At 36.7% G+C, this 26,566-nt stretch overlaps 1 protein-coding gene across 1 annotated transcript in view; it reads right to left on the reverse strand.

The window, feature by feature from the left end:
• Positions 1-206: 206 nt before the first annotated feature.
• Positions 207-26,566, reverse strand: part of xirp2a (xin actin binding repeat containing 2a) — a 41,623-nt gene continuing 15,263 nt past the window's right edge. Inside the window, exons 2-10 of the mRNA XM_073851425.1 lie at positions 22,580-22,676; positions 15,705-15,835; positions 13,665-13,799; positions 13,438-13,506; positions 13,222-13,288; positions 13,023-13,126; positions 1,946-11,030; positions 1,352-1,485; positions 207-345 (exon numbers count right to left, since the gene is read on the reverse strand). Coding sequence (XP_073707526.1) covers positions 1,391-1,485; positions 1,946-11,030; positions 13,023-13,126; positions 13,222-13,288; positions 13,438-13,506; positions 13,665-13,799; positions 15,705-15,835; positions 22,580-22,676 — 9,783 coding nt within the window. The 3' untranslated portion in view covers positions 207-345; positions 1,352-1,390. The remainder of the gene's footprint in view (positions 346-1,351; positions 1,486-1,945; positions 11,031-13,022; positions 13,127-13,221; positions 13,289-13,437; positions 13,507-13,664; positions 13,800-15,704; positions 15,836-22,579; positions 22,677-26,566) is intronic.

The following is a 26,566-nucleotide window of genomic DNA, read 5'->3' on the forward strand; positions in this document are numbered from 1 at the left end:
TCCTCCAAATTAAAAGACTTTTTTGGGGAATCGCTGAGGGGTGGCCAAACAACTGCCATTTTATTTGCTGGCTTCTTAATGTCATCATTCATCTTTTCTTGAGTCATTATCTCTGCGGTGTTGGGGTAATTTTCTTCTGGGCTTTGAGTTACTTTGACATTTAAACTGACAGGAGGGTTGTTTTTCGTGTTAGTCGTCTCTGATGAGTTCTGATTCTTTGTACTCCAAAGTTCTTTGTGGGGCCTTTCTCCAAACCCTTCATCATAGTTGCCTTTAGCCTTGAAAAGTTGTTTGTAGTGTGGCTTACAGTACATTCGTCCATGGAGAGAAGCATACGTTCCAAGACTGAAGCAGAGAGATAAACACAAATATGAGATATCAGCCATACACAAATATCATATTTGTATCATATCGTATTAATCTGAAATTAAGTGGTGACCAAAATTATTTGAACACCAGTATTTTCACCAGCTAAAATGGTTTTAAGTCAGTTATTTCTATCTTTTGCTGCAGTATGTCAGTAGGAAATATCAGTTTACATTTCCAAACATTCATTTTGCCATTAATTATTGTTTGCACAAGAAGTCTGACAGCAGCCAGTGCTCCACACATAGATCTGATCTCATCATCTTCTAGTCAGTCTGTCTGGAATGATATCAAGAAACAGAACAAAGTGAGACAGAATAAATCCAGAAGAACTGTGGCAACACCTCCAAGATGCTTCAAGAAACCTACCTGCAAAGCTACCTGAAAAACTATGTGCAAGTGCACCTAGTGAAAAAGCTGCTTTAAACGCAAAGGATGCTCAGACCAAATGTTGATTTAATTTAGTTAATAGAAGTTAATTGAAAAAGAAAATCTATTTATGACATTATTTACACAGCATCCTCATTTCCTCAGTGCTTAAAACTTATAACAGTACTATAGCTTTGCATGTAGATTTCTTGAAGCATCTTGGAGATGTTGCCACAGTTCTTCTGGATTTAGTCTGTCTCAGTTTGTTCTGTTTCTTCATGTCATTCCAGACAGACTGGATGATGAGATCAGATCTCTGTGTGTAGAACTGACTGTTGACTCCTTGTGCAAACAAAAATCTCACTGGATTATTACAATTAATGGCAAAATGAATGTTTGGAAACATAAACTGATATTTTCTACTGAAAATTCTAGTGTTCTAATAATACTCATTATTACTCCAATCCAACATACTCATTACTCTCCAATCAGATAAACTTCTAAACCTGCATGGGATCATGATGCATACCAACTTTTCCTTATTTTTCCTTCCTGTTCCACACTGTAACACATTAAAATGTTGAAAACATCTAGGATTAGTGTAAAAAGCCTCTACCTTAACTGGCTGCTGCAGTGGGCACATCTAAAACAGCTTTTATGGAAGTTTTGCTTGTCCGCTATGAGGGACTCCATGGGATACACCCTCTTCCGACATACCCGACACAGTTCGGACTCTGGCACCCGTATTTTCTGTCAGAGAGAGACACTAGCATCAGAAAATGCTTTTAAATCATTAGCACACAAACACAGACTTGCATGGACAGACACCCGACAGTTTCATTACACTTTTATGAGGTTGGTGAGTTAAAAAATCTCAAAAAGAAACAAGAAGCTGTTAGTTGTTAGAGTAAAAACTTTTAAGCACTACATGCATTCAGGGTGGTGCACTACAAATTCAAACATCACATTTGGACCTCAGTACAGTCTCATTAAAGGGCAATACTTCAAATATTCAGTCAGTGATCACAAAATAATAATCATATTCACTTTGACTATGATATCCAATTTAGCAGCACTTCATTATGAACACAAACTAAGAGTGCAGACAAAAGGAATGCATCACTATTTGTCAAATGCAAACACACCATTGCTGTTTTAGTCATCACTCTGCACTCTTGTTAACCTTTCCATGCTTGTCTCATAGGTTTACCGGTGACAACAGTCTGGTGCTGGTGTGAAACAGTCCGTGATCTGTGCTGCTCAGACACCGTGAAGCCCAGGTTTTTGAAGACGTTTTCACTCTCTGCCCATGTCTGCTGGAAGCTCTTTAGTAACTCCTCTGCAGATGCCTCTGGTGGAACATCCAGGACAGCAACATTTCCTCTTACAACATCTGCGTAAGTTGGTGGATCACCACGGGTTGTCACACTGTGAGCGTGGGATGTTGTTTCAGTCTTTGAGCCTTTTACAGTGTTTCCAAAGTCATCTACACTAGAGAAGTGCTCAGTCACAGATTTAGTTTGAGAGAATCCTTCAGGTGCTTGCTCTTGTTTCTCAAGATTCTTTCTCTCTTCCTTTAGAGACTGGTGGGCTTGCTCACCCATCTCAAAGACATTCTTGAGGGCTTTAATATCAAAGCTTGGTATGTCCTCCACCAAAGATGACTTCTTCTCAGGTTCACCATCTTCTGTGTCACTTCCAAGTCTCTCAGTAATCACAATGGGATCCTTCCGAACATAAACTTTAGGCTGGGGAGACTCAAATTTGTTAACAAGCCTGGACAGGTCAACCTTGGGCAAGTCCTCTAGCATTCTCTCATGGACGTCGATGGATTTTGGAATCTCTGTTTCATTATCTTCTGTGTCTGGTCCAAGACGCTCTGGGATGTCAATAGGATCTTTGCGTACATATGAACGACTGACCTCTGCTTTCTGAGCCTCTTCAAAAAACTCACGCTTGTCTTTTACGGTCATCATGGAGTCTCCATGGATATCTGTGATGTCTGTCAGGGATGATTCCATCATGTGAGTCTCAGCTGTAATCTCTGAACAGCTGGATGAGCGAGACCCTTCCAAATCTGTTTGGACCTTAATCATGTACTCTGGTAAAGGGATGGGTGGTGGAGTCATGCCTTGCGAGAGTTTGGCTGTGGTATCTCTCAGTTTAGCTAGCTTCTCAGAGCGACTCATTGTAGGGGAGGGGGTGGATTGGTTTAGACGGTTCGGTGTCTCAGACCAGCGAGGTGGAGGTGTTGGTGTGGCACCTGACCTGTAAGACGGAGGGGGCGATGGAGTCACTCCCAAGGGAGAGTCTGTCCTCTTTGCTGACTCAATACAGATGAACGTAGGTGATGGTGTCCGCATTCTTAGCTCAGGCTGCATTTTGAGCTCCGCTACCCTTGAATCACTCTGGCACTCTATCTTCTTCTCCTCCACTACTTTCTTCTGAGTCTCTATTTTTGCTGAGCCAATAGTAATCTTAGATATTTTCTGTGTGGCTCCACCTACAATTGTTTTCTCCTGTGATGACTCACTTTTTGCCATCTCTGACAAATTTCCCTCTAAAAAATGTAGTTTAGCCAGGGCAAGGTTCTGCACGTAGATTATGACCTCTCTCATTTTTTGCTTGTTGTATTGAGTACGACTTAAATCAGCCTTCTCTTCAGAACCAATTAGCCAATCAGGAATAAAACTCAGCATTGTCTGTAATGACTTTGGATTCAGTTTTGCAGGAGCTCCTTCAAACTCCTTGATGAAACTCAACAGTTTTTGAATCTCTTCACATTTTTGTACGTAAGAACTTTCGGTTGTCATTGATGCACTCATTTCAGTAATCTCGGTTTTGTTTTGTTCCTCCTTCTGCATTGACTGTTTTATGACCTCCTCTCTGCTTGGAGGCCGCACTGGAGGCTTTACCTGCTTCTTGATCTGAAATTTACTTTTTTGTTGAGTGCTTTGTTGTTGAACTGTGCTCTGAGTGACCATTCTCTCTTCATGAATCTGGACATGTTCCTCTCTTACTGCTTGATGGGACTTTATGACAGATGTTTGCCCTTGTCCTTGATGTACCTCTGTTGATACTGCTGGTTGTATTTGATGTATCTCAACTGATGGTCTTGGTGCCACAGGGGGTGGCTGCTTAAGTGATGTTGGTCTTTGCTTCTTCAACTGAACCTCTATTTTGGTGTCTTGCTTGGTTTGTCTCATTTCCTCCTTTTTCTCAACTTTTACTTCAGAGCTGGTACATTTTTGGAGGTTCTCCTGACCCATGCATACTTGAGACATATCACTTTTTCCTGTTTCTGTGACTGTTTGCTCTGTGCTGATTGTCTGAACTGTGTCCTTTCCCTCTTCTTGTTTCTCCGGCTTCTCTACCTTAGGCACCTTAAATGTTTTCACCTTAAAGCTAGGTGTCACCTTAGGGATCTTTGTGGTCTGAGAAGAAACCTTCTTGACTTCTTGAGCCACAGAAGTCTCTACACTCTTAATCTCTTCTGCTTGAACAGAAGTAGTGATCTGACTTTGAATGTTTTTTGTGGCCTGGATGCTCTCTTGTTTTACAGAGCGAGCTTTTGTACTCTCAACTTGCTCTGCAACAGAAACTGGATGAACTGCAGGGGCTGGATGGCTTTTAATTTCTAAGGCAGCAGTAGTAGATGACTGCTTTTTATCTAATACAGTGCTAACAGATTCTGTGGTTGTTTTCTTGCCAACTTTTGGAAATGAAGGTTTGCTTATCTGAAAATTTGCAGGTGGTTTTTGCTTTGGTGAAATCTGTGGACTTTTTGGAGGGGCAGGTTTTTCTGCTGTTTCTTTGGGAAGCATGGCTGGCTTCTCTTTAGCCTTTGGTTCTTTAGATGTTTCTTGCTCTGTCGGAAAAGTAATTTGAGGCTGCTCAGCCTTCAGTGTGCTTGACTCTGTTTCAGCCTTCATCTCACTGACATTAAATGGTTTAGTAGGTGGGGGTGAGGTGGGAGTAGTTTCTCCCTTGTTCTTTTCAGCCTCCTCTCTTTGTTTGCGATACCTCTCCTCTGCAAGCATGAGTGGTGTTTTGAATTTACTTCCAGGTCTTGATTTTTGAGCAGAAGGGTCAGGAGGAGGTGGGAGTTTCACTGGTGGAACAAATACCTTTTTAGGGCGTGGGGGTTCCTCAGCTGCTGGTTGTAGCACAGGTATTGCTGATGAAACTTTAGTAATATGTGGAGCCGGAGGTTCAATTGGTTTAACCAATCCCTTTTGCTTGGTGATGTTCTCTGTAGTTTCGGTAACTGTGGTTATGTTTGATGCAACTGTTTCACTCTGCTCTGCCACTGAAGGAGGAGGAGGAGGAGGAGGAGGTGGTGGAGTAGGTGCAGGTTGTTTTTTCTGCCATTTAAATGTTTTAGGCTGTGGTTGCTTGGGAGGCTCAGGTTTGGGCACCTTGAATAAAGTTCGGCCCTTTGGTTTTTCAGGATGGGCAACAGAGCTGAGTTCCTGTTGAGATGGAGGAGGAGGGAGGAAATCTTGGGGTGGAGGAGGAGGTGGAAAGAATTCAGCGTCTGACTCCATTACAGGGGGTGGAGGTGGTGGTGGAGGAAGATCACTGTCCTGTCTCATGACCAGAGGAGGGCGTGGTAACATGGCTGGCTGGACATCACTTTCTGCCACTGGTGAGGGAGGAGAAGGCAAAGAGAGCTCTGATTCAGACGGGGGTGGAGGAGAACTTGGAGGTGGTGGAAAGTGAATCTCTGGCTGTGGTTTCACTTTTTTTATCATTCCTTTGGGACTGAGATTGCGGTTCAGACTCTTAACATTTTTTTCTGATTTTAAATTCTTGATGTTCTGCTTCTGGGTTAAGGTGGTTTGTTCTGTTGTCACAGTCGTCTGAACCTGTGTGACTGTCTTTGACTCCTGAGTTTGCTTCATGCTAATGTTAGTTTGTGATGCCTCCATTGATGCACTCGTTGCTGAAGACACAGCTGCAATTTCAGATTTCTTCTCAGTCATTTGACCTCCAATATTCTTCTTCTTTATTAGCACTGGACTAGGAGCATTCTGTTTTTGCTTGATGTGTTGCTCCTTGACATTTATCTTTTGAGAGCTTTGAGAGGACTCTTGTGAATGAACAGCTGTCGTTATCTGTTTAGTAGCAGAATGATGCTCCTCAGAAGAAGTCTGACTTTCTGAAGATTTGATCTCTGATGTCTGTTGTGTGCTGCTTGGCTGCGTGTTTCTCACAGGAGGTGGATTTGTTGGCTTTTCTTCAGTTTTAGGTCCGGTCGGGCATTCACGGGCTGCTTGTTGAGGGGGAGCTGGATTCTTAATAAGAACTCTAGCTTTCTTGTGAGGATTCATTTTTGATTTGTGGCTTGATTGCTCTTTCTTCTTCATCAAGGATTTAATGGTGCCCTGAACATCTCCCTTAATCACCTCTTCTTTCTCAATTTGCACTTGCTCCTGCTCATAAAGTGATTTGATGGAGGATTTTATGTCACCCTCTGTGCTTGGCCTCCTCTGCATATGTGGGGATGAGGTTGGCTCCAGGAAGATTTGAATGGTACCTTTCACATCACCCTGCTCACTTACTTGGTGCTGGAAAACCTTCTTTTCAGTTGAAGCCTCTTGGAGATTAAGGAGAGCAGTCTGAATGTCTCCTTTAACAATCTCCTCCTTCTCAACCTCTTTGACCGCCTGCTTTGCCTCCTCCAGGGATTTCAAGGTTCCCCTAATATCCCCTGGGACCACATCTTCAATAATTACCTCAGTCTTTACAGATGATGATTTTTCAAGAGATTCTAATGCACCCCTGATGTCACCAGGAACAATTTCAGGCTTTTCTACTTCTTTCAGTTGGTTTTGAGCCTCCTCAAGAGACCTAAGTGTTGTGCAGATATCTCCTTTGACTATCTCTTCTTTTTCTACAAAAACCCTTTGGTTTACAGCTTGTGTGAGAGAGTCAAGAGCTGCTCTCAAGTCTCCCTTTACTATCTCCACTTTCTGCATGTTATCCAGGGAAACTACGGGTTCCATCATAAACACCTGTACTGTGTTAATTACATCACCAGGTACAATATCATCTTCAGCAACAGTTCGTCCTATTGTTTGCTGGCTCTTTCTTAAAATCTGTTTAGTTTGTTCTACGTCACCTCCAATAATCATTTCTTTCACTTTTTCCTCAACAGTTTCATCAGTCCCCATCTGAAGTTGCCTGAGGTAGTCCAGTGCCCCAGACTCAATACATGTAGAATAAAAACTGACATTTCCTCTCTCTGCTTCTGCCACAGTTATCTTAGAAGAAGAGTCATTTGCATCAGCACTGCCCAGCAGCCTATGCACTGTTCCACGAATATTTCCTCTAACTATATCCTCTTTCTCAATACTGCTCTCACTTTCTTGATTGAGGAGTGAGTATATGGTCATTCTCACATCTCCTTTCTCATCTTCTTGAATCAGAATGCCACGCTTGGAAGATCCTTCTTGCTTGAGCAAGTTATTAATTGCCTCTTGGATATCTCCTCTAATAATTTGCTCTTTCTCAATATTATCACTTTTATTCTGATTAAATAGCTGTTGGACAGTTGAGTTTATATTTCCTCTTTCCTCCCTGTCTATGGTGATTGCCCTCTCTGTTGTCTCACGTCTGTTGAGCAGATTCATCATAATATTGTTCAGGTCTCCATGTATAACCTCTTCTCTCTGGATCTCTGGAGTGTCCTGGTTTAGAAGTTTGAATTTAGCCATTCTGACATCTCCAATCTCATCGGCCTCAATTAGAATACCTTGTGATTCAACCATTTTCTGAGTATACAGCTCTTCCAGGGTTGTCTTGATGCTCTTACCAACAATCTCTTTCTTCTCCACACTGCTCTCATTGAACTCAGTTAGGGGAGTGGTTTCAAACAACCATGTTGTAGTCTTCACATCAGCTTTTGGGATTTCCTCACGAGAAATAACAATATCTGTTTCATCAACCTCCTTGATGTGATCAAGTGGTTCCTTTTCAAAGAGCCACACAGACTGCTTAACATCACCTTTTACCACTTCTTCACGTGTCACCTTCTCCATCTCGTCATACTCCGAACCTTCACCACGGATCTTGTCAATAGTACGTGTTTCGAACATCCATGTGGAGCTTCTCACGTTTCCTCTCTGAATCTCACTGACACTAACGGTTTTTACATATTTCTTGGATAAGTCATCCATTTCAAAACGCTGCTTGTTTGTTTTCACATCTCCCCCTTGAATGTCTGCTACTGTTTTAACACAAACTTTCATATCCTCTGCAATCTCATCTAGAGGTTGAGTCTCAAACCTCCACCTGGCTGTGTTGACATCTCCTTTTTGGATGTCTTCTTCAGTAACAGCTTTGATGATGTACACCTCATCTGTGTCTCTTATTGAGTCAAGGGGCTTTGTCTCAAACAACCATCTTGCCCCAACCACATCTCCTCGCAGAATCTCTTCTTTTGTGACGGTAGTAACCTCATGATAGTGTCCTTCTTTGTCCTTGATAGCATACAGTGGTTGAGTCTCAAACATCATGGTATAGTTTTTTACGTCCCCTTTTTCAATCTCCCTGTGTATGATGCTTTGGAGTTTGCTGATCTCAGTATCAGATGCATCCTCCTGAATCTTATCCAATGAGTATGTCTCAAAAATAAAGCGACCTTTATCAACATTACCTCCCTGAATATCTGTCACTGTGCGTGACTCCTTGAATTCTTCAGAATTTTCTTTGAAGGAATCAATTGGTTGGTTTTCAAACATCCAGGTACAGTTCACCACATTTCCTTTCTGAATTTCCTCTGCTTGACAGCATTTAAGTTTCTGCATGGTCTCCTCAGATGTTGAAGTCATTATATCAGATGACTGATTTTCAAAGATGTACTTCATTCGTGATACGTCTCCAGAGTTAATGTCAATCTGAGTGATTCGCTTAAAGCCACTATGATCCTCATCATCAGTGATGTTTTCCAGGTTTTCAGTCTCAAAAAGGAAACGCACTAGACGTACATCCTTACCTTTCACATCATCTTGCTTTACTGTGCAAGTTTTCAGGATTGTCTCAGACTCATCCTTGATGCTGTCAAGAGTCTGAGTCTCAAAAAGCCATGTACAGGTTTTAACATCTCCTTTCTGGACGTCTGTGGTGTCCTCAGTCTTTGTCTCTACTTTCTCATACAAGACATCCATTGGCTGGGTTTCGAACAACCATCTGCATGTTTTAACGTCACCTCTTTGGATCTCAATGCTCTCGTTTTTCCTGTTGTCCTCTTCCTCTAAGTTAAAGTATTTAATGCCATCAAGGGGCTGAGTTTCGAAAAGCCATTTAGCAGTTTTGACATCTCCTGACTGGATTTCTTCTTTAGATATTCCTTTGATTATCTGAAACTTAGTGATGCTCTCATCAAACTGATCAATGGGACGAGTTTCAAACATCCACTTGCAGCTTCTCACATCTCCTTTTACAACTTCCTCTCTGCGCACAGTTTTAACTTCATGGTAGTGTCCAGAGCTGTCCTGTACAGCATACAATGGTGTTGACTCAAATAATACTTTATTTGATTTTACTGAGCCACTGGTGACACCCTCCACTTGTATTTTTTGTGTGTCTGTACACTTGCTCAGGTCCATGGTCTCAAATATTTCTTTGTAATTTGTGACATCACCCTTTTCAAGCTCCTCTAGGTTAATAGTTCGTGTGATCTCTTTCTTCTCCTCTCTGATCTGCTCAAGTGGTTTGCTTTCAAACAACCACCTCTGGTGTCTCACATCGCCTTTCTCTTCTTCTGAAGCTACCATCTTTTGCAGCTTGCCAACTTCTGCTAACTCTTTTAGATTCTCCATTGGCACTGTTTCAAACAAATGCCTAGCAGAAGTAACATCACCACCTAAAATGTCTTCTTGCTCCATTGGTTTTGCATTGGTATCATCTTTGAGTTTATCCATTGGCTGTGTTTCAAAGATCATGCAGTGTCTCCTCACATCTGAACCTAAGATCTCCTCTTTCTGAATCCTTGTGCTTTCCCATTCTTCATCTTTGATTTGATCGAGTGTCTTTGTCTCAAACAGCCACCTTCCTCTGTTCACCCCACCCTGATAATTGTCCTCCATGGAGACCCCACAGATTAACTTTACTTTGCTTGGATCTTTGCTGATCAGGTCCAGAGGCTGAGTTTCAAAGAGCCAGCGTGATGTCCTGACATCACCTTTCTCTGTTTCTTCTCGTCGCACCTTGGTAATCTCCAGCATTTCGCCAGAGTCACCGCGGATGACACACATGGGTTGCGTCTCGAACATCTTGGTTGTTTTCTTTACCTCACCCTTGACTTCTTCGAGCTCTGATTTCAGCTGCAGGAAGTGGCTTTCATCGATAGTCTCAGTGTGTCCAAGTGTGTCCAGGTGCTGTGTTTCAAACAAGTACCTAGCAGTTTTCACATCACCACCAGCAATGTCTTTAGTGTACATCACTTGTGTCTCTTGTTCGTCCTCTTGGTAAATTCTGTTGAGTGTGTCCAGCGGTTGTGTCTCGAACAGCCATGTTGCAGTCTGGACATCTCCCCTTGCTAGATCAACTTTCCCACTGTCCTCGGCTGAGTCTGTTTTTTCTGTACCTAGAGCATCAATAGGCTGTGTTTCAAACATCCACGTAGTAAACTTCACATCGTTTCCAGCGATGATTTCTTGTTGAGCTATGTTCTTTCCCTCATCCTCATCTGGTGTGCCATCTTTAATGGAATCTAGGGGCTTGTTCTCAAACATCCAGCGCATTGACTGCACCTCACCTTTCAGGATCTCATCCCACTCCAAATACTCTCTCTCTGGACTTGCGCACTTGCTAGGACTGGTACTTCCGCTGTTTTCAAAAACGTAGCGTGCTTGCTGAATGTCTCTGCTCACCTCCTCATCACTATCCACATAGGTTTGCTCTGTGTCTGTCACTTCTGTGAAGAAGTCACGCTCCAGGTTTTTACGCACTTCTGGGTGAATGTGCTTGTAGAGACGCTTAAGTTCATAGAGGTTCCTCTGCTTAGAGTACTGCTCTTTATTAACAACATATTTGGTTGAAGTAGATGCATCTGTTGGCTTAGGGGAAGAACAACGTTCCGGGACATGGGCAGCCACTTGAAACTGATGCGTGGCAGATACTGGTTGTGAATATTGCTCCACGGCCTCATATTGTGAGGAAGCCACAGAGGAGGTAGAGGCCTCTTGCATTGTTTTAGTGACAGACATGGTCTCATTGCTGCCTGTGGCAGTAGTCTTTGAAGAAACATTTACTGGGGCCCAAGGAAACTGGTTGTAATCAAGATCAATCTTTGTAGGTATAGAAGGAAAAGATAAGCATAATCTATTATCAATACATGATCTTGTGCATAAAATATATTCTACTTTTATTTTTGTGCAGAAGCAGAGAAAAGGAGTGATAGAAAGAAATATGCTTGAATAGAATAGTCAGTGTAGGCAAACTTGATTTATGTATGATTAACATATGGGCATTTCTTCAAATATAGGCACTTTTGACCCAGTGTCACATGATCCTTCAGAAATCATTCTAATATACTAATTTATTATCAATGCTTTTTCAGGATTCTTTGATGGATGAATAAAAAGTTAAAAAGAACAGCATTTATTTAAAATATAACAACATGTGACTCTGGACAACAAAAACAGTCATAGGTAGCACAGGTATAATTGTAGCAATAGCCAACAAAACATTGTATGGGTCAAAATTATACATTTTTCTTTTATGCCAAAAATCATTAAGATAATAAGTAAAGATCATGTTCCATTAAGATATTTTGTGAATTTTCTACTGTTAATATATCAAAACTTATTTTTTGATTAGTAATATGCATTGCTAAGAACTTCATTTTGACAACTTCAAAGGTAATTTTTTTTAATGTTTTGATTTTTTTGCACCCTCGGATTCCAGATTTTTAAATAGTTGTATCTCTGCCAAATATTGTCTTATCTTAACAAACATTAATGGAAAGCTTATTTATTCAGCTGTCAGATGATGTACAAATCTCAGTTTAAAAAAACTGACCCTTATGACTAGTTTTGTGGTCACATATACAGTGCCTTCCAAAAGTATTCATATCGCTTCATTTTTTTTCACATTTTGTTTTGTTGCAGCATTGTTAAACTGCTTTAAATTACTTTTTTCCCACATCAATCTACATCTCATACACCATAATGACAAAGCACAAAACAGGTTTGTAACAACTTTGCAAATTTATTAGAAATAAAAAACTGAAAAGATCCCGTTGCATAGGTATTCATACCTTTTTCTGGGACACTCGAAATTTAGCTCAGGAGCATTCATACTGCTTCTAGATGTTACTACACTTCGAGTGGAGTTAAACTGTGGCAAATTCATTTGAATGAGTATGAGTTAGAAAGTCACACACCTCTCAGAAAAGGTCTAACAGCTGAAAATGCATATCAGAGCAAAAACCAAGTCCTGAGGTCAAGATAACTGCCTGTAGAGCTCAGTGACAGACTTGTGTTAAGGCAATGATCTAGGGAAGAGTTCAGAAAAAAAATCTGCTGCATTGAAGGTTCACAGAAGCATGTAGCCTCCATTATCCATAATGGAAGACGATTGGAACAACTAGGACTCTAGAAAATGTCTGCCAGCCCCCATCCACGCTGACAGAGCTTGAGAGATGAAAAGGTGAGGCAAAGAATGGCAGATAATTGCCAAATGCAGATGTGCAAAGCTTGTCACATCATACCCAAAAAGACTTGAGGCTGTAAAGGTGCTTCAACTATGTACTGAGTTAAGGGTATGAATACTTATATTCTTAATACTTATTTCAGTGTTTTTTTGTTTTTAATAAATTTGTAAAATTTGCAAATCTGGTTTTTGCTTTGTCATTATTATGGTGTATGGAGTGTAAATTGATGTGGGGAAAAAATAATTTAAAGCAGTTTAACATAATGCTGCAACAAAACAAAATGTCAAAAAATTAAGGGGTACGAATACTTTTGCAAGGCACTGTATATTTCTGAAGGATGTTTTACTGAAGACTGAAAATTCAGCTTTGCATCACATGAATAAATTATATTTTAAAGTATATTACAATGGAAAACAACTATTTAAATTTTTTATAATATTTCAAAATATTACGTTTTTTTCTGTATTTTTAATTTTAAAAAATGCAGACTTGATGAACAGAAAATATATTTTTTAAAACATCCCAAACTTTTGAACAGCAGTGTATTTTAAGCGATTAAATAAAATATATAAATAAAGTAACCACTGCAGGTAGAGCATATTACATCAGTATACAAAATCTTTACCTTGATATGTTTGGGTGGAGTGGCGTCCTCAATATTTTTTTCATGCTGCTGTTTCAGGACTTGAGTAGAAACTTTTGGCAAATTCTCTCCTCCAATTACCATCACTTTAACAGGTTAAAAAACAGAGTGAGAAGGATGAAATTTGAAAAAAGTTATGAGGTAACCTGCCATCATGCAATTTGTTATTTTAAAAAACTACCTTTCTCATCATAATGATCCCCAAAACTTGAGGCCACACTCTGATGAACATTCTGGTCCAGGGAAACCTAACATGAAAACAGTGAGCACACACCTCAATTTTTGTTGTAAACTGTATTGAGTTTGGAACAGCATGAGAGTGAATAAATAATAACAGAATTTTTTATTGGCCATCACACCTATTATATAAATGTGATTTTATCTTGTGTGGGTATACCTGAGCATTTGAGGTACTGCTTTCTTTAACACTGCTTCGTACCGTCACCTCTGATGAGCTCACCACCTGCTATTAAGACAGAGAACACCTGTTGTTAAACAAACATACACGATATGCATCTGTATGATGTAATCAACAACAAAGCGCTGCTCAGTGCATTGTGATATGAAAATTAGTCATGTTTATTGCATTAACAACTGCATCCCTTGTGTATTCATCCACAGTACCTGTCTTTGCTGGTAGTGGTATTCTGTAACAGTGCTTTGGGATGCAGAAGAGGAACTGAGCTCTTGGCTTTCAAACTGTTTCTTGACGCTGGCCAGTCCGCCTGGCAGAGAGCACGGCTCAGAGCTGTCCATGACCTTAAAACACAACATAAAATGGTAAGACACATTCATAAATATACATAAAGTACAGTACATAGATAGAATAGATTTGCGATTCTCCTCTAGAGGGCACTACAAGGTTGAAAACAAAGTTTTTAGTTTCCTCATTTACTTAGAACTGAACACACATCATCATTTGACAAGTCATATCAATATTTATTATTGTTAATCCTTTAGTATTAAATCATTCTACATTGTACAGATCTTAAAGACTAGTTTACCAATAGTGCTAACCAGAAATCTAGTCGCAAGAAATTTTTCTCTCCACACAGAAAGTACAAATGTTGCAGAATGTGACACAATAACAAACAACCAGAACATATTTGATATTTAATATATACAGCTATGGGGACCAGGATTTTGAACCAATGGGATTTCATGACTGCATGGCATTGCACAGCAGAAATAAATATAGTTCCAAACATAACATATTCTAAATTCAGCAAATTACCTATTAGAAAATAGAAAATATGCAAATTTGTACTTCCAGAACCTTCTAGTCTACAAACTGAGGTCATTACTGAAGGATTATTATTATAAGCTATAACCAAAAATAAAATTGAAAAACTTAATACTTATTTTATTTCAATTGCCAAGGCAATATTACTCATTTTTCTCATGTTTAGTTTAAATTGAAGTACTTTAATAATAAAGCTAATCAAACTAAAAAGTATATAGACATTAAAAAATAATACAAATGTCAAAAACACACAATACAATTTCTAAAAGTCTAAAATTAAAATAAAAACTGAAAACATAAAAATAACAAAAACTGTAATAGTATACTACCAGTCAAAAGATTTTGGACAGTAAGATTTGCAATGTTTGTTAAAGAAGTCTCTTCTGCTCACCAAGCCTGCATTTATTTGCTCCAAAATACAGCAAAAGCAGTACTATTGTGAAATATTTTTACTATTTAAAATAACTGCTTTCTATTTGAATATATTTTATAATGTAATTTATTCCTGTGATCAAACCTAAATTTTTAGCATCATTACTCCAGTCACATGATCCTTCAGAAATCATTTCAATATGCTGATTTGCTGTTCAAGAAACATTTATTATTAGTATTATTATCAACAGTTGAGTACATTTTTTTGGATTCTTTGATGAACAGAAAGATCTAAAAATCTGAAATCTGGGGGGGGGGGGTATACATTAGTACTTTTATTTAGCAAGGATGCGTTAAATTGATCCAAAGTGATGAAAAAGACAGTTATAATGTTAAATTCTGTTCATGTTTTCAACATAATAATATATTTTTTGAGCAGCAAATCAGCATATTATAATGATTTCTGAAGGATTATGTGACTGGAGTAATGATGCTAACAATTTAAAAAAAGCCTTCAAATTTTTACTTTTTTTGCTGTACTTTGGATCAAATAAAGACAGACTTGGTGAGCAGAAGATACTTCTTTAAAAAAAAAAAACATTAAAAATCTTACTGTGTATATCAATGAAAAGGCTCTATTAAAACCAAACAACTGACAAAATGTATTTCCATGGTCGTAGCTGGTTAAGATACAAGCACAAATTGTTTAGGACACTGTGTAATACTTCACCACATCCAGTAACTGCCATCTTTCTTTATTTAATGCAACCCAAATTCCCACATGGGATCAATAAAGTGCAAATCGATTTAATGTGGATATTTATGCATCTATTATGTATTACACAGCCATTAAGTACTGCATGCTTATATGGCCTGAAAGGATTTTTTCAGAATCGTAAATATTAAATAAGAAGTAGAAGGCATTAGACAAGAAGTAGGAAATCTCTGCCTGTTTTTTCTTCACTACAGGTAATATGATATGAGTGAGTGCCCCAGCATATGTTCATGCGTGTTTGTGTGTATGCATGAGTGTTCATGCTGGTAAATACCACAGATGGGCTTCTCTCCTCCTTGCTAGTGGCAGCTTGGTATAAGGCCAGTCTCTGCTTGAGAGGCACAGTCTCACCCTCACCGTCAGCGTGTCCCTCTCTAGATGGTGATTCGCCTGCGCTGCCCGCAGCTGAAATACACACACAGTCAGGTTGCAGGATGTGCATCATTTGCTATTAAACTTGAAACTGTAACATAAATAAATGCATTTCTTCTCCATGACTCAGGTCTCATGAGTGGTTCACGGGAAACTAATGTTAGATTAGAGATCACATCATCTGTCATATTTTCAAAAGTAAATTTAGCCAGACAAAGTCAAACTGACAACAGGGATGTATTGTGACAGCTAATGCTGACTCTCTCTCTCTGTCTCCCAGTCTATAGATGGCACCAATGACAAGATGAGGAATGATGTCATAAAGCATGCACGTCGTTCTCATCAATCATGGTTTTCAATGTTGGATGATCACCCCAGCTATCACCACTACCAGCTCTGGTAAGGATTGTATACATATAAGGTATTTTTACATATATTACATGGGAAGTTATGAGGATGAGCAGTATAATTTTACCTGTCAGTAGCAATAGAAAAGTTTCTTTTTTTATGTATTGGTTTTACCAATATTGATAAATTTATCTGTCACTCATTTAAAGCACCAAGAATTTCTGAACACTGTTAAATATAACTATTAGCAATTAAAATAAAATAAAAAAAATTAATTAAAATCTGCACATGCATTTATTTAAAAAATATATATATATATATTATTATTGGCCATCAATAGCCAATAATAATCAATCAGCCATTACATGAAACATTTTTAGGCTTATCAGTATGAGCCAGAAATATATTATCTCTAGTTGATGTTACACTATTGATGTAAAAGGTTTTTGAACAGTATTTTTTTTTTTAAATAAGGCTTTTCTGCTCACCAAGCCTGCATTTATTTGATCCAAAGTACAGCAAAAACAGTAAAACTTTGAAATATTTTTACTATTTAAAAAAAGTGTTTTCTATTTAAATATATTTTAAAATGTAATTTATTCCTGTGATCAAAGCTAAATTTTCAGCATCATTACTCCAGTCTTCAGTGTCACATGATCCTTCAGATAACATTCTAATATGCTGATTTGCTGTTTTATTATTATTATTATCAATATTTATCAATATAAAACAGTTGACTACATTTTTTCAGGGTTCTTTGATGAATAGAAAGATCCAAAGATTAGCATTTATCTGAAATAAAAAGCTTTTGCATCATTATACACTATACTGTACCATTCAAAAGCTTGGAGTCAGTATACTTTTTTTGTATTTTTTGGGGGTGAAATAAATGATAGAAATTATTACTTTTATTTAGCAAGGATGCTTTAAATTGATCAAAAGGATTGATAAAGACGTGTATAATGTTACAAAAGATTTCTATTTCAGATAAATGCTGTTCTTCTGAACATTCTATTCATCAAAGAAACCTGAAAAAATTCTACTTAGCTGTTTTCAACATAATAATAAAAAATGTTTTTTAAGCAGCAAATCAGAATATTATAATTATTACTGAAGGATCATTCGACTGGAGTAATAACGTTAAAATTCAGTGTTGAAATCACAGAAAAACATTACAATTTAAAATATATTCATTATTTTGTATAGTTAAAATATTTCAAAAATTGTACTGTTTTTGCTGTACTTTCGATCAGATAAATGCATGCTTGGTGAGCAGAAAAGACTTCTTAAAAAACATTTTAAAATAGATGTTTTTTGTAGTTATGGCTTTTTCTAGCAGAAAAAATATAAACTCACTTGAGATACAGTATAAATTAAAAAATTCTGATAGGAAAAAATCAGAATTGTGAGAAATAAACTTTTTAAACATTTTTATTCAGTGGTGGAAACAAAAAAAGAATTGTAAACTCAGAATTCTAAGTAAAAAAATAAAGACTGCAGAATGTAAATTTAGAATTCTCAAAAAAATAAATGTGGGTGTAAACTCAGAATTGTGAGCTTGTGAGAAAGTTGTAAAACTTCCACAGAATACCATATTAAATATTTGTCCAATTTTGTAACAGTAAAGAAAATTATTTCATTCTTAAGTAAAAAAAAATCACACAAGACATTACTGTGAAAACACAATAAACATAAACTGATTATTGTATCAAGATTTACAAATGAAATATCAAAACATTATTGGCAGACACATGCTAGCTCTTTGAATAGCTGCACATTTTAAATTCACCATTGATTGAATATTTGAATTCTCTCCATCACTGCTAAAGTTAAGACCCCACGGAGGATGTACTGCAATGCTATTCGCTGATGATTCCAAGCCAGATCTTTGTACTGTGTCATACACCCACACTGCTTTTCTTGCATCAGTAAAGCATGACCGTATCACCATGTGACCAAGATATGTTTCCCGAACCGTTAATTTTAGCAGAGCAGTTATTCAGAGCATGCCAGTGTAAAACTAGCCCAGCAGAGGGCTAGAGATGATTCAGATCCAGAATAAGCAGGCTTTTGTAGCTGTTGAACAGAAACTCTACACCTGAGGGTATCTGACACTTTTCAAACACAGAGACGAGGGGATGTGGAGACAGAGGGATCACGCACTCGTTTGTCATGACGGGAAGAAAAAGACATCAGGTGGACGACGAACATACCAGAAAACCTCCAAGTATCTAGAACTACAGGGGTTGGCGGCTTTCTAGACTATCGCGCATTACCATGATGTGAAGTAACCAAACTACCGAGAGCAATTAAAGAAGACTTATTTTAAACCAAGGCCTGTTAGTTTCATATTTCAGAGAGGGACAGAGAGAGAGTGTGAGACGGCCAGGAAGGGTGACTTCCTAAAATGCAAAGCCCTGGCAATCTTTATATCGGTCACTTGTCCATCATTCAGACTTCTACTTCTCTACCAAGAGTTCTGACTTTTTTTTTCACCAATAATTAACAGAAATAGGAAGTGTAGATTAACTGCTATTTTGTTATTTTGATAAATTACTGTCTGGTTTTGGTTCACTTTGTCAGTAGGCACCAGCTAAATGTGTGATTTAAAGTGTGTAAGAATTATGTCAGCAGGCCTGTATAATATTTTAGACTCTAGTCTATGGAATGCAGCAGTAGCTTACAGGCTAAATTCAGAAAGCCGGTCTCTGGGACTCTATTCTAAGACACTCACGGAGTGAGCCGACATGTATGACACTCAATGCAATGCACTTTAGACAAAATACAGTTTATACAGTTCACATGTCTCGTCTCATTTTACATTTTTCTTCACATTGTTTATATAAACAATAAACTGTGCCTCTCAAGCCAGCTGCTACTAATCAGTTCAACGGTAGTGAACTGTTATTGTCAAATGAAACGCATAATGCTTTTTAAATTGCTAAAACCCAAAACTTGGAGTTGCTGAAAAAGCCACGTAAACAAGTATAACAGCTATCGGAAAATCTGAAAGTCTTTGGTTGGCAAAAGAAGCCTTTTGTTACTTTTTGTTTTTATAAATAAAACTCATCAATATTCATTTAGCTCAACTCCATTATGATAACAATATGCCATGTGTCCTCTTCATGCAATCTTAATGAGCGCTCTCGAACACATGCGCGTGCGCCATTGGCCTTATGCGCTTTAAACCTGGAAATGTGTACTTATTAGTTTTCAACTCAGCCTATTTTGATTTTAACCTAAATAAGGCTCAAGATCAATACTTGTAACACCAATTATGTTAATTTTTCAGCAAATTGGTTAAATTATAAACCATGCATCTTCCCAAAAAAACTTCCTCTCTAGTGATATACAGTACTGACACACAACAGATCTACATCAGAAACCACTTCCGCTTGAACGCACTCACCTAAATGGGTCCGTAGTTTCCTCTATGTTCCTCAAAGCTTCTATATTATCACCTGGACAATCCAGATCCCACCTGGAGATCCCTATAGACACCCAGCGTCTGTTTGTGAAAGTGTGAGATTGTGTGTTTGGAGACCAGCTCCAGTCTACTGTCCAGTTCACCTCAGAGTGATGGAGGGTAGAGACAGCTGGTTGTATTTCAGAAGCCCCTACCATTACCCTCCTCCTCTTTAAAAGATTGCCAGTCTGCTCGGCCTTTTTTTAGATAAGCTACTCAACATGCCCTTAACCTGTAGTCACAGAGAGACAGACAGACAGACACACTGAGGGGGAGAGGCACCCTGCTGTCTGAGAGATTTTAGGGTCATTCATCCTTGGCTTTAATAAAATGCACAAACAGTCCGTTTCACATGTTTAAATTTATATAGCGATTAAAGGAATCATTTAGCAAACACGTTTGGTGTAGGCTATCATAGGACACGTTAGCTATATTACAAGCCTTCTGAAGCGACAGCTTTGTTTGATGAACAGCTGCAAAACCTAATAATCTCAATAAATGATTATTAATATAAATAAATAAATAAACTATATAAATAATGATTTAAATTTCATTCTGTTCCTTATAGAAAGCTATGGCTTTAGAAGACTTGTTGCGCACAAGTCATATGGTGTTTGTGTTTTTGGAACTTAGCAGACATGGAAACTTATCTGGAAAATTCTTCGAAATTTTTTCTTTTGTGTTTCCTGGAAAAAACAACATACAAACCTGGAACAATATGAGGGTGAATAAATAAGGATAAACACAGTTTTCAACAGAACTTTCTCCATTTAAAGGGAGGAGGAGGAGGAGGTGACAGCTACTACAAAGCTCTTTTGATTAATATAAAGCACTTCCAGAAAGGTCTTACATTTGTTTGTATGTGTTGGCATCAGAGTTAGAAATAAGTCAGGACTTCAGTCACTCAAATTGACAGTTTGATTCATTAGTTTTAGTGGTAACACTTTACACTAAGTTTCATTAGTTATCATTAACTAGTTAATTAATTAGTTAACATTAGTTACTTCTACACTATTTACTAATCTTAGTTAATGTTAATTTCAACATTTACTAATGCATTATTAAAATCAAAATTGTGCTTGTTAACATTAGTTAAGTCACTGTGAATTAACATGACTAACATTAACAAAAATTAATATTGTTTACAAAGATTGATTGTTGTTTATTGTTTGTTCATGTTAGTTAACTATCATTAACTAATGAAACCTTATTGTAAAGATTTACAGTTTTAGTTACTTAGTACATCAAGTTGAACTACATTAAAATAAGAATGTTTTTTTTAAGATTTTGTTTTATTATAAGTAACTTTTTTTTACTGTTTCATTTTGTATTATTATTATTATTATTATTATTATTATTATTATTATTATTATTATTATTTATGGTTTAAATTTTAGCTAACTATAATAACCCTGATTTGATGTCACTTTAATTTTAACAAAACTTAAAAAAATTTAATAAAAAAAAATGAAAAATCTAGGCAGCCAGCTTTGGCCCTTAAAAAAAGGTGAGATAAAAAGTTAAGCGAAATAAAGTAGAAGACTGAGGAGAAAATATACAATTATAACAAATACTGGACAGCATTAAAGGTATAGTTCACCCAAAAATGAAAATTCTGTCATTCCAAACCCATAAGACCTTCGTTCATCTTTGGAACAAAAATTAAGATTTCTTTTTTTAATTATTATTTTTTATGGCCTTTTTAAATGCTTTATTGGACAAGACAGTGGAGAAATGACAGAAAAGTATCAGGCAGAGAGAAGAAAAGCACCTCAAGACGGAAATCAAACTTGCAATATGTTAGCACATTAATCACAAGACTATCGGCGCTGACAAATTAAGATATTTTTAATGAAATCTGCGAACTTTCTGACCCTGCATAAACAGCAAAGCAACTGAAATGCTCAAGACCCAGTTACATGCATTGTGGTACTGATATAACTTGTGACAGAGACTGACATGAAAGAGAAGAAATGAAATAAATTCATTACTTTTGTTTTCTTTGCGCACAAGAAGTATACTCATAGCTTCATAGAAGTAAGGTTGAACCACTGATGTCACATGGACTATTTTAATGATGTCCTTATTACTTTTCTGGGCAATAAACGTGTCAGTTGCATTGCTGTCTATGCAGGGTCAGAAAGATCTTGGATTTCATCAAAAATATCTTAATTTTTGTTCAGAAGATGAACAAAGGTCTTACGGTTTTGGAACAACATGAGGGTTTTCATTTTTGTATGAACTATCCCTTTAAAGTCATGCATGACATGACGTCAGACACTAACAGAGAATGCAACACACTTCTACTATCAGGATATGCATGTGTGAATGCATGTGTACGTGTGTGAACTGATCGTAAACAAGGTTGTCTATTTAAAAGATGAGCTGATAGCCAGATTTGAAGAATGAAAGAGGGATAAACCAAGACAGACAAATGCAGACACTGACCATACAAATCAACTCACCTGTCAAACAAACCTATTCAATTACACAGGCCTCCCACTAGCATACTATTGTCACTGCATATATTTAAAACATGTACACTCAAGGAATCTGAAGTAAAGTTTGGATATAATAGGGATTCTTTTAAGACTATCCTGTGTCTGAAAACTCTAAGTAACAGAAATAAGTGCCTAATGAACAAGATTGCAGCAGAAATCCAAACACATGTACTGTATGTACATACATACACATACATGCATGAGCACTAAATCACAGTTGTCATCATGCTAGACAGCAATGTGCGAAGTCTTTAATCATGTCACCTTTATACGCATACACATGCACGCACACTAAATTTCCACAAACATAAATCACATGAAAAAAAAATGAAGAGATTGCAAGCAGTTTTCTGATTTAGCCTTTAAATAGCTAAAGATATACATATTTAGGGTGAATTAACAAAAATTCTTGTGTTCAATTTAAACTGAATTACTATAGTAAAAAAGCCAAAAGATACTCACATCCTTCAAAGTTTGAGTCCTGACTCGACATTTTTTCCCCTACACCAATATATTTGTCTGCAACTCTGCCACTAGATGAATATGAACCACTCACTTCCTAGAGAGAGAGAGAAAAAGAGAGAGTGAGGCAGGTGTGGTTAAAAACACTTTCTAGTCCTTGTTTCATTTGCATTTGACAGTTCCACGAGACCTCAAACTAAAGTTCGGAACAGAAACCGTGCTACGTGAAGCACACGTTTGTGTTTGTTTTGTCTATTTATCATTAACAGTATATCAACAAGACTCCGTTTTGTGTTATATAAGCTAGAGTTCACCTGAAGCTTGAAAGCTGTCACCAAGTCAATAGTTAATGCCCTTGAAACAGGAACATAAATGGGGAACGAGACTGAGAACACTGGAATAAACTGCCAACTGTGAAACATATTTACATACAAACAAAAGGAAATGTATTTATGACATTTGTTTAAATGTATTTTCAGTCTCTGTGTATTTTGAATATTACTGTCATTAGACACGCAACAAAAGCAAACATATAAGCTATTCTGCCGTAACACACACCTAAACTAATAACTAATGACTTTACACTGAGTTTAAGTCACATAGTGTTAAAAATACAGTCAACATTAATGCGTAAGAAAAAAAATGGTAACACTTTACAATAAGGTTCATTTTATTAACTAACATTAACAAAGATAAATAAATAGTGCAATAAATGTATTGTTCAATGTTCATTCAAGTTAGTTAATACATTAACTAATGTTAACAAATGACACCTTATTGTAAAGTGTTACCAAAAAAATCCATAGAAAAACAGATAAGGTCCTGACAGAAAATGACCAGTACATTTTCCAGTAAGTTTATGGATACTTCCTTCAAACATAAAACACAACACAATTTAATTCATAATTAAATAAATGGGTAAAACATATGGAAGCTCATTTCTGCCACTGAATAAAATATAAAAAATGTTATTGCGACTTTTTATCTCGCAATTCTGACTTTTTTTCTTAGAATTGTAAGATATAAAGTCGCAATAACAATTAAAAAGTCACAAATGCAAGATATAAACATGCAAATCTGACTTTTTCCTCAGAATTGTGTGATATAAACTCACAATTATAAGTTATAAAGTCAGAATTGTGTAACATGAACTCGCAATGTTATAAACTTTTATAAAATTGTGAGATATACACTGAAAATTCTGACTTTTTTTTCTCTTAGAATTGTGTAATATAAACTTACAATTACAAGAAAAAAAGTCACAACTGCAAGATATAAACTTGCAAATCTGAGAAAAAAAAATCACAATTGTGAGATACAGACTTGCAAATCTGAGAATAAAAAACTGAATTGTGAGTTTATATGTCGTAATTCTGACTTTATAACTCAAAATTGCAAATTTATACCACAATTCTGAGAAAAAAAAATGGTGAGATAAATTGTGAGATAAAAAGTCACAATTACCTTTTTTTTATTCAGTGGCAGAGTGGGCTTTAATACAAAAAATTATTTCATATTAACAAGGTATATTGGGCTGTATTTATATGAACTTTTCTTAAAGTGTAGTGTTAGAAATAGTAAAATAAAAAATGTTATTGCAACTTTTTATCTCACAATTATGACTTTTCAAAATGGTGTTACAAACTCACTATTGCGTGTTATAAAGTGTTTAATTGCGTTATGTAAACTCACAATTCTGACTTTTTTAAACTTGATAAACTGATGATGATAAACTTACAATTGTGGGAAAAAAGTCACAATTGCGAGATATAAACTTACAAATCTGAACTTTTCATATAGTGTAGTGTTAGAAATAATAGAATAAAAATGTTATTGCAACTTTTTATCTCACAATTATGACTTTTTTTCAGAATTGTGTTATAAACTCGCAATTGTGAGTTATAAAGTCCAAATTGTGCAAATCTGTGAAAAAAAAGTCAGAATTGTGAGTTTATTACTTGAAATTACTCAGAATTTTGAGATAAAAAGTCACAATTACCTTTTTTTTAACTCAGTGGCAGGAACAGGCTTCAATACAGACAATTCTATCATATTAACATGGTATATTGGGCTGTATTTATATGAACTTTCCTTAGAGTGTAGTGTTAGAAATAGTAGAATAAAAAATGTTTTGCAACTTTTTATCTCACAATTATGACTTTTTTTCTCAGAATTGTGTGTTATAAATTCGCAATTGCGAGAGTCAAAGTTAGATACAAACTTGCAAATCTGAGAAAAAAAGTCAGAATTGTGAGTTTATATCTCGCAGTTCTGATATTATATAAGGAATAATTGACGACGGGCCGTCGAATTCTTAGAAAATAATGCACACCCAAGGTGGTGATGCGGCCACGACGCGAAGCGGAGCATTATTTTCATAGAATTCAATGGACCGAAGTCGATTATTCCACTTATACTACAGTTACCACACCTCAAGACATCGATCAGATGATATATTTCAAGACATTCGACCAGTTTTTGTCCTTAAAACGCTACTGTGAGTAGGATTAATTTTTTTATGCAGCTCATCCAACAGCTTCGTTGCTAGTTCCAAAACATCATTTTAGACCTAGTAACAACATTTGAGCCATTGATAGCAAACTAATGCAGTTAATAATCTAGTTTAGACAGACCGACAGATGGGCAGACAGACAGACAGAAAGAGAGAGGGAAAGAGAGATTAAGTGCATGAATTACCTCTCTCAAGTCTGTGCATCTCTCAAAGGTGATTGGCCGCATCGTCTCTACTAATAGTTAAACTTTAAGTTAATTTTCTTCAAGACCACACCATTGTTACCTTGCGTGTGAGAACTGTCATGTCGTTTTTAAGTTGTTAATCTTCAGAACAGCGCTAACAACATTAGCGCGTATGCTAACGTATGTGCTAACTGTATGTGTGTGCATCTGTGAGGGAGAGAGAGTGGGAGAAACAGAGTTTGTGCTTTCTGTACATAATAAAACTTAATATTGTAGCAAAAACATGGACATAATTTGTCGTTTTTATCCTGTTGTTTACTGTATTTATTTGTTTGGCCAGTGTCATTGTGGGTTTTGGTTATTTTGCTGTTTTGGGCTGTAAGGACCTTTGAAATAACTGAAATCGTGTGGCAAAGTGATATAGACATGTACTGCGGTCAAGAGCTGCCTGGAACTACGTTCGCCGTGCGTTTCCCTGAAAATAATGCACACCATTAGAACGTTCGTCAGCCAATCAGATTCAAGCATTCAATGGGCCTGTAGTATAACTCAAATATTGGACATTTATGTCACAATTCTGAGAAAAAATTTACAAAATTGTGGTATAAAAAGTCACAATTACCTTTTTTTATTTTTCAGTGGCAGAAACGGGCTTCAATAAAAAAAATTCTTGCATATTAACATGGTATGTTGGGCTGTATTTATATGAACATTTAGTGTTAGAGTGTACAGTTATAGTTCGTGTTCACATTATTTTAATGTTTTATGTATGTTTTTGCAAGTATCTTTTAAGAAATCAGAATTCAGTCTATTTCTCAGAATTCTGAGTTTACTTCTAACAATTCTGACTTTTATTTTGTCCCAGAAATTGGCCTCCATAGATTCAGAATGAGCTCACTTTTTGAGATAATGTTGCTGTGTCAGGTAATGTTTTGATATCGGCAGAGTTTTAAACATTTTGAGGAAATAAGACCAGAAAAAAACAGCACAACTGTTTCCAACAGTGATAATAAATCAGCATGTTGATCATAATTCAGAATGATTTCTGAAGAATCAGGTGACATTGAAGACTGTTGAAAATGTAGCTTTGCATCACAGGGATAAATAATACTTTAATGTTTATTAAAATTGAAAACTGTTATTTTAAATTGCAATAATATTTCACAATTATTTCACAATATATCAAAACACACATCAGCATATGCTATTTTTACCCTCTATGACTCTTTTTCTCTTAACTCCTCTCTGTCTGTTTTGCTCACAAAACAATTTGCAAATCAAATCTTCCCC

The sequence above is a fragment of the Garra rufa genome, chromosome 12 (assembly GCF_049309525.1).
Source record: "Garra rufa chromosome 12, GarRuf1.0, whole genome shotgun sequence".
Taxonomy (NCBI): Eukaryota; Metazoa; Chordata; class Actinopteri; order Cypriniformes; family Cyprinidae; genus Garra; species Garra rufa.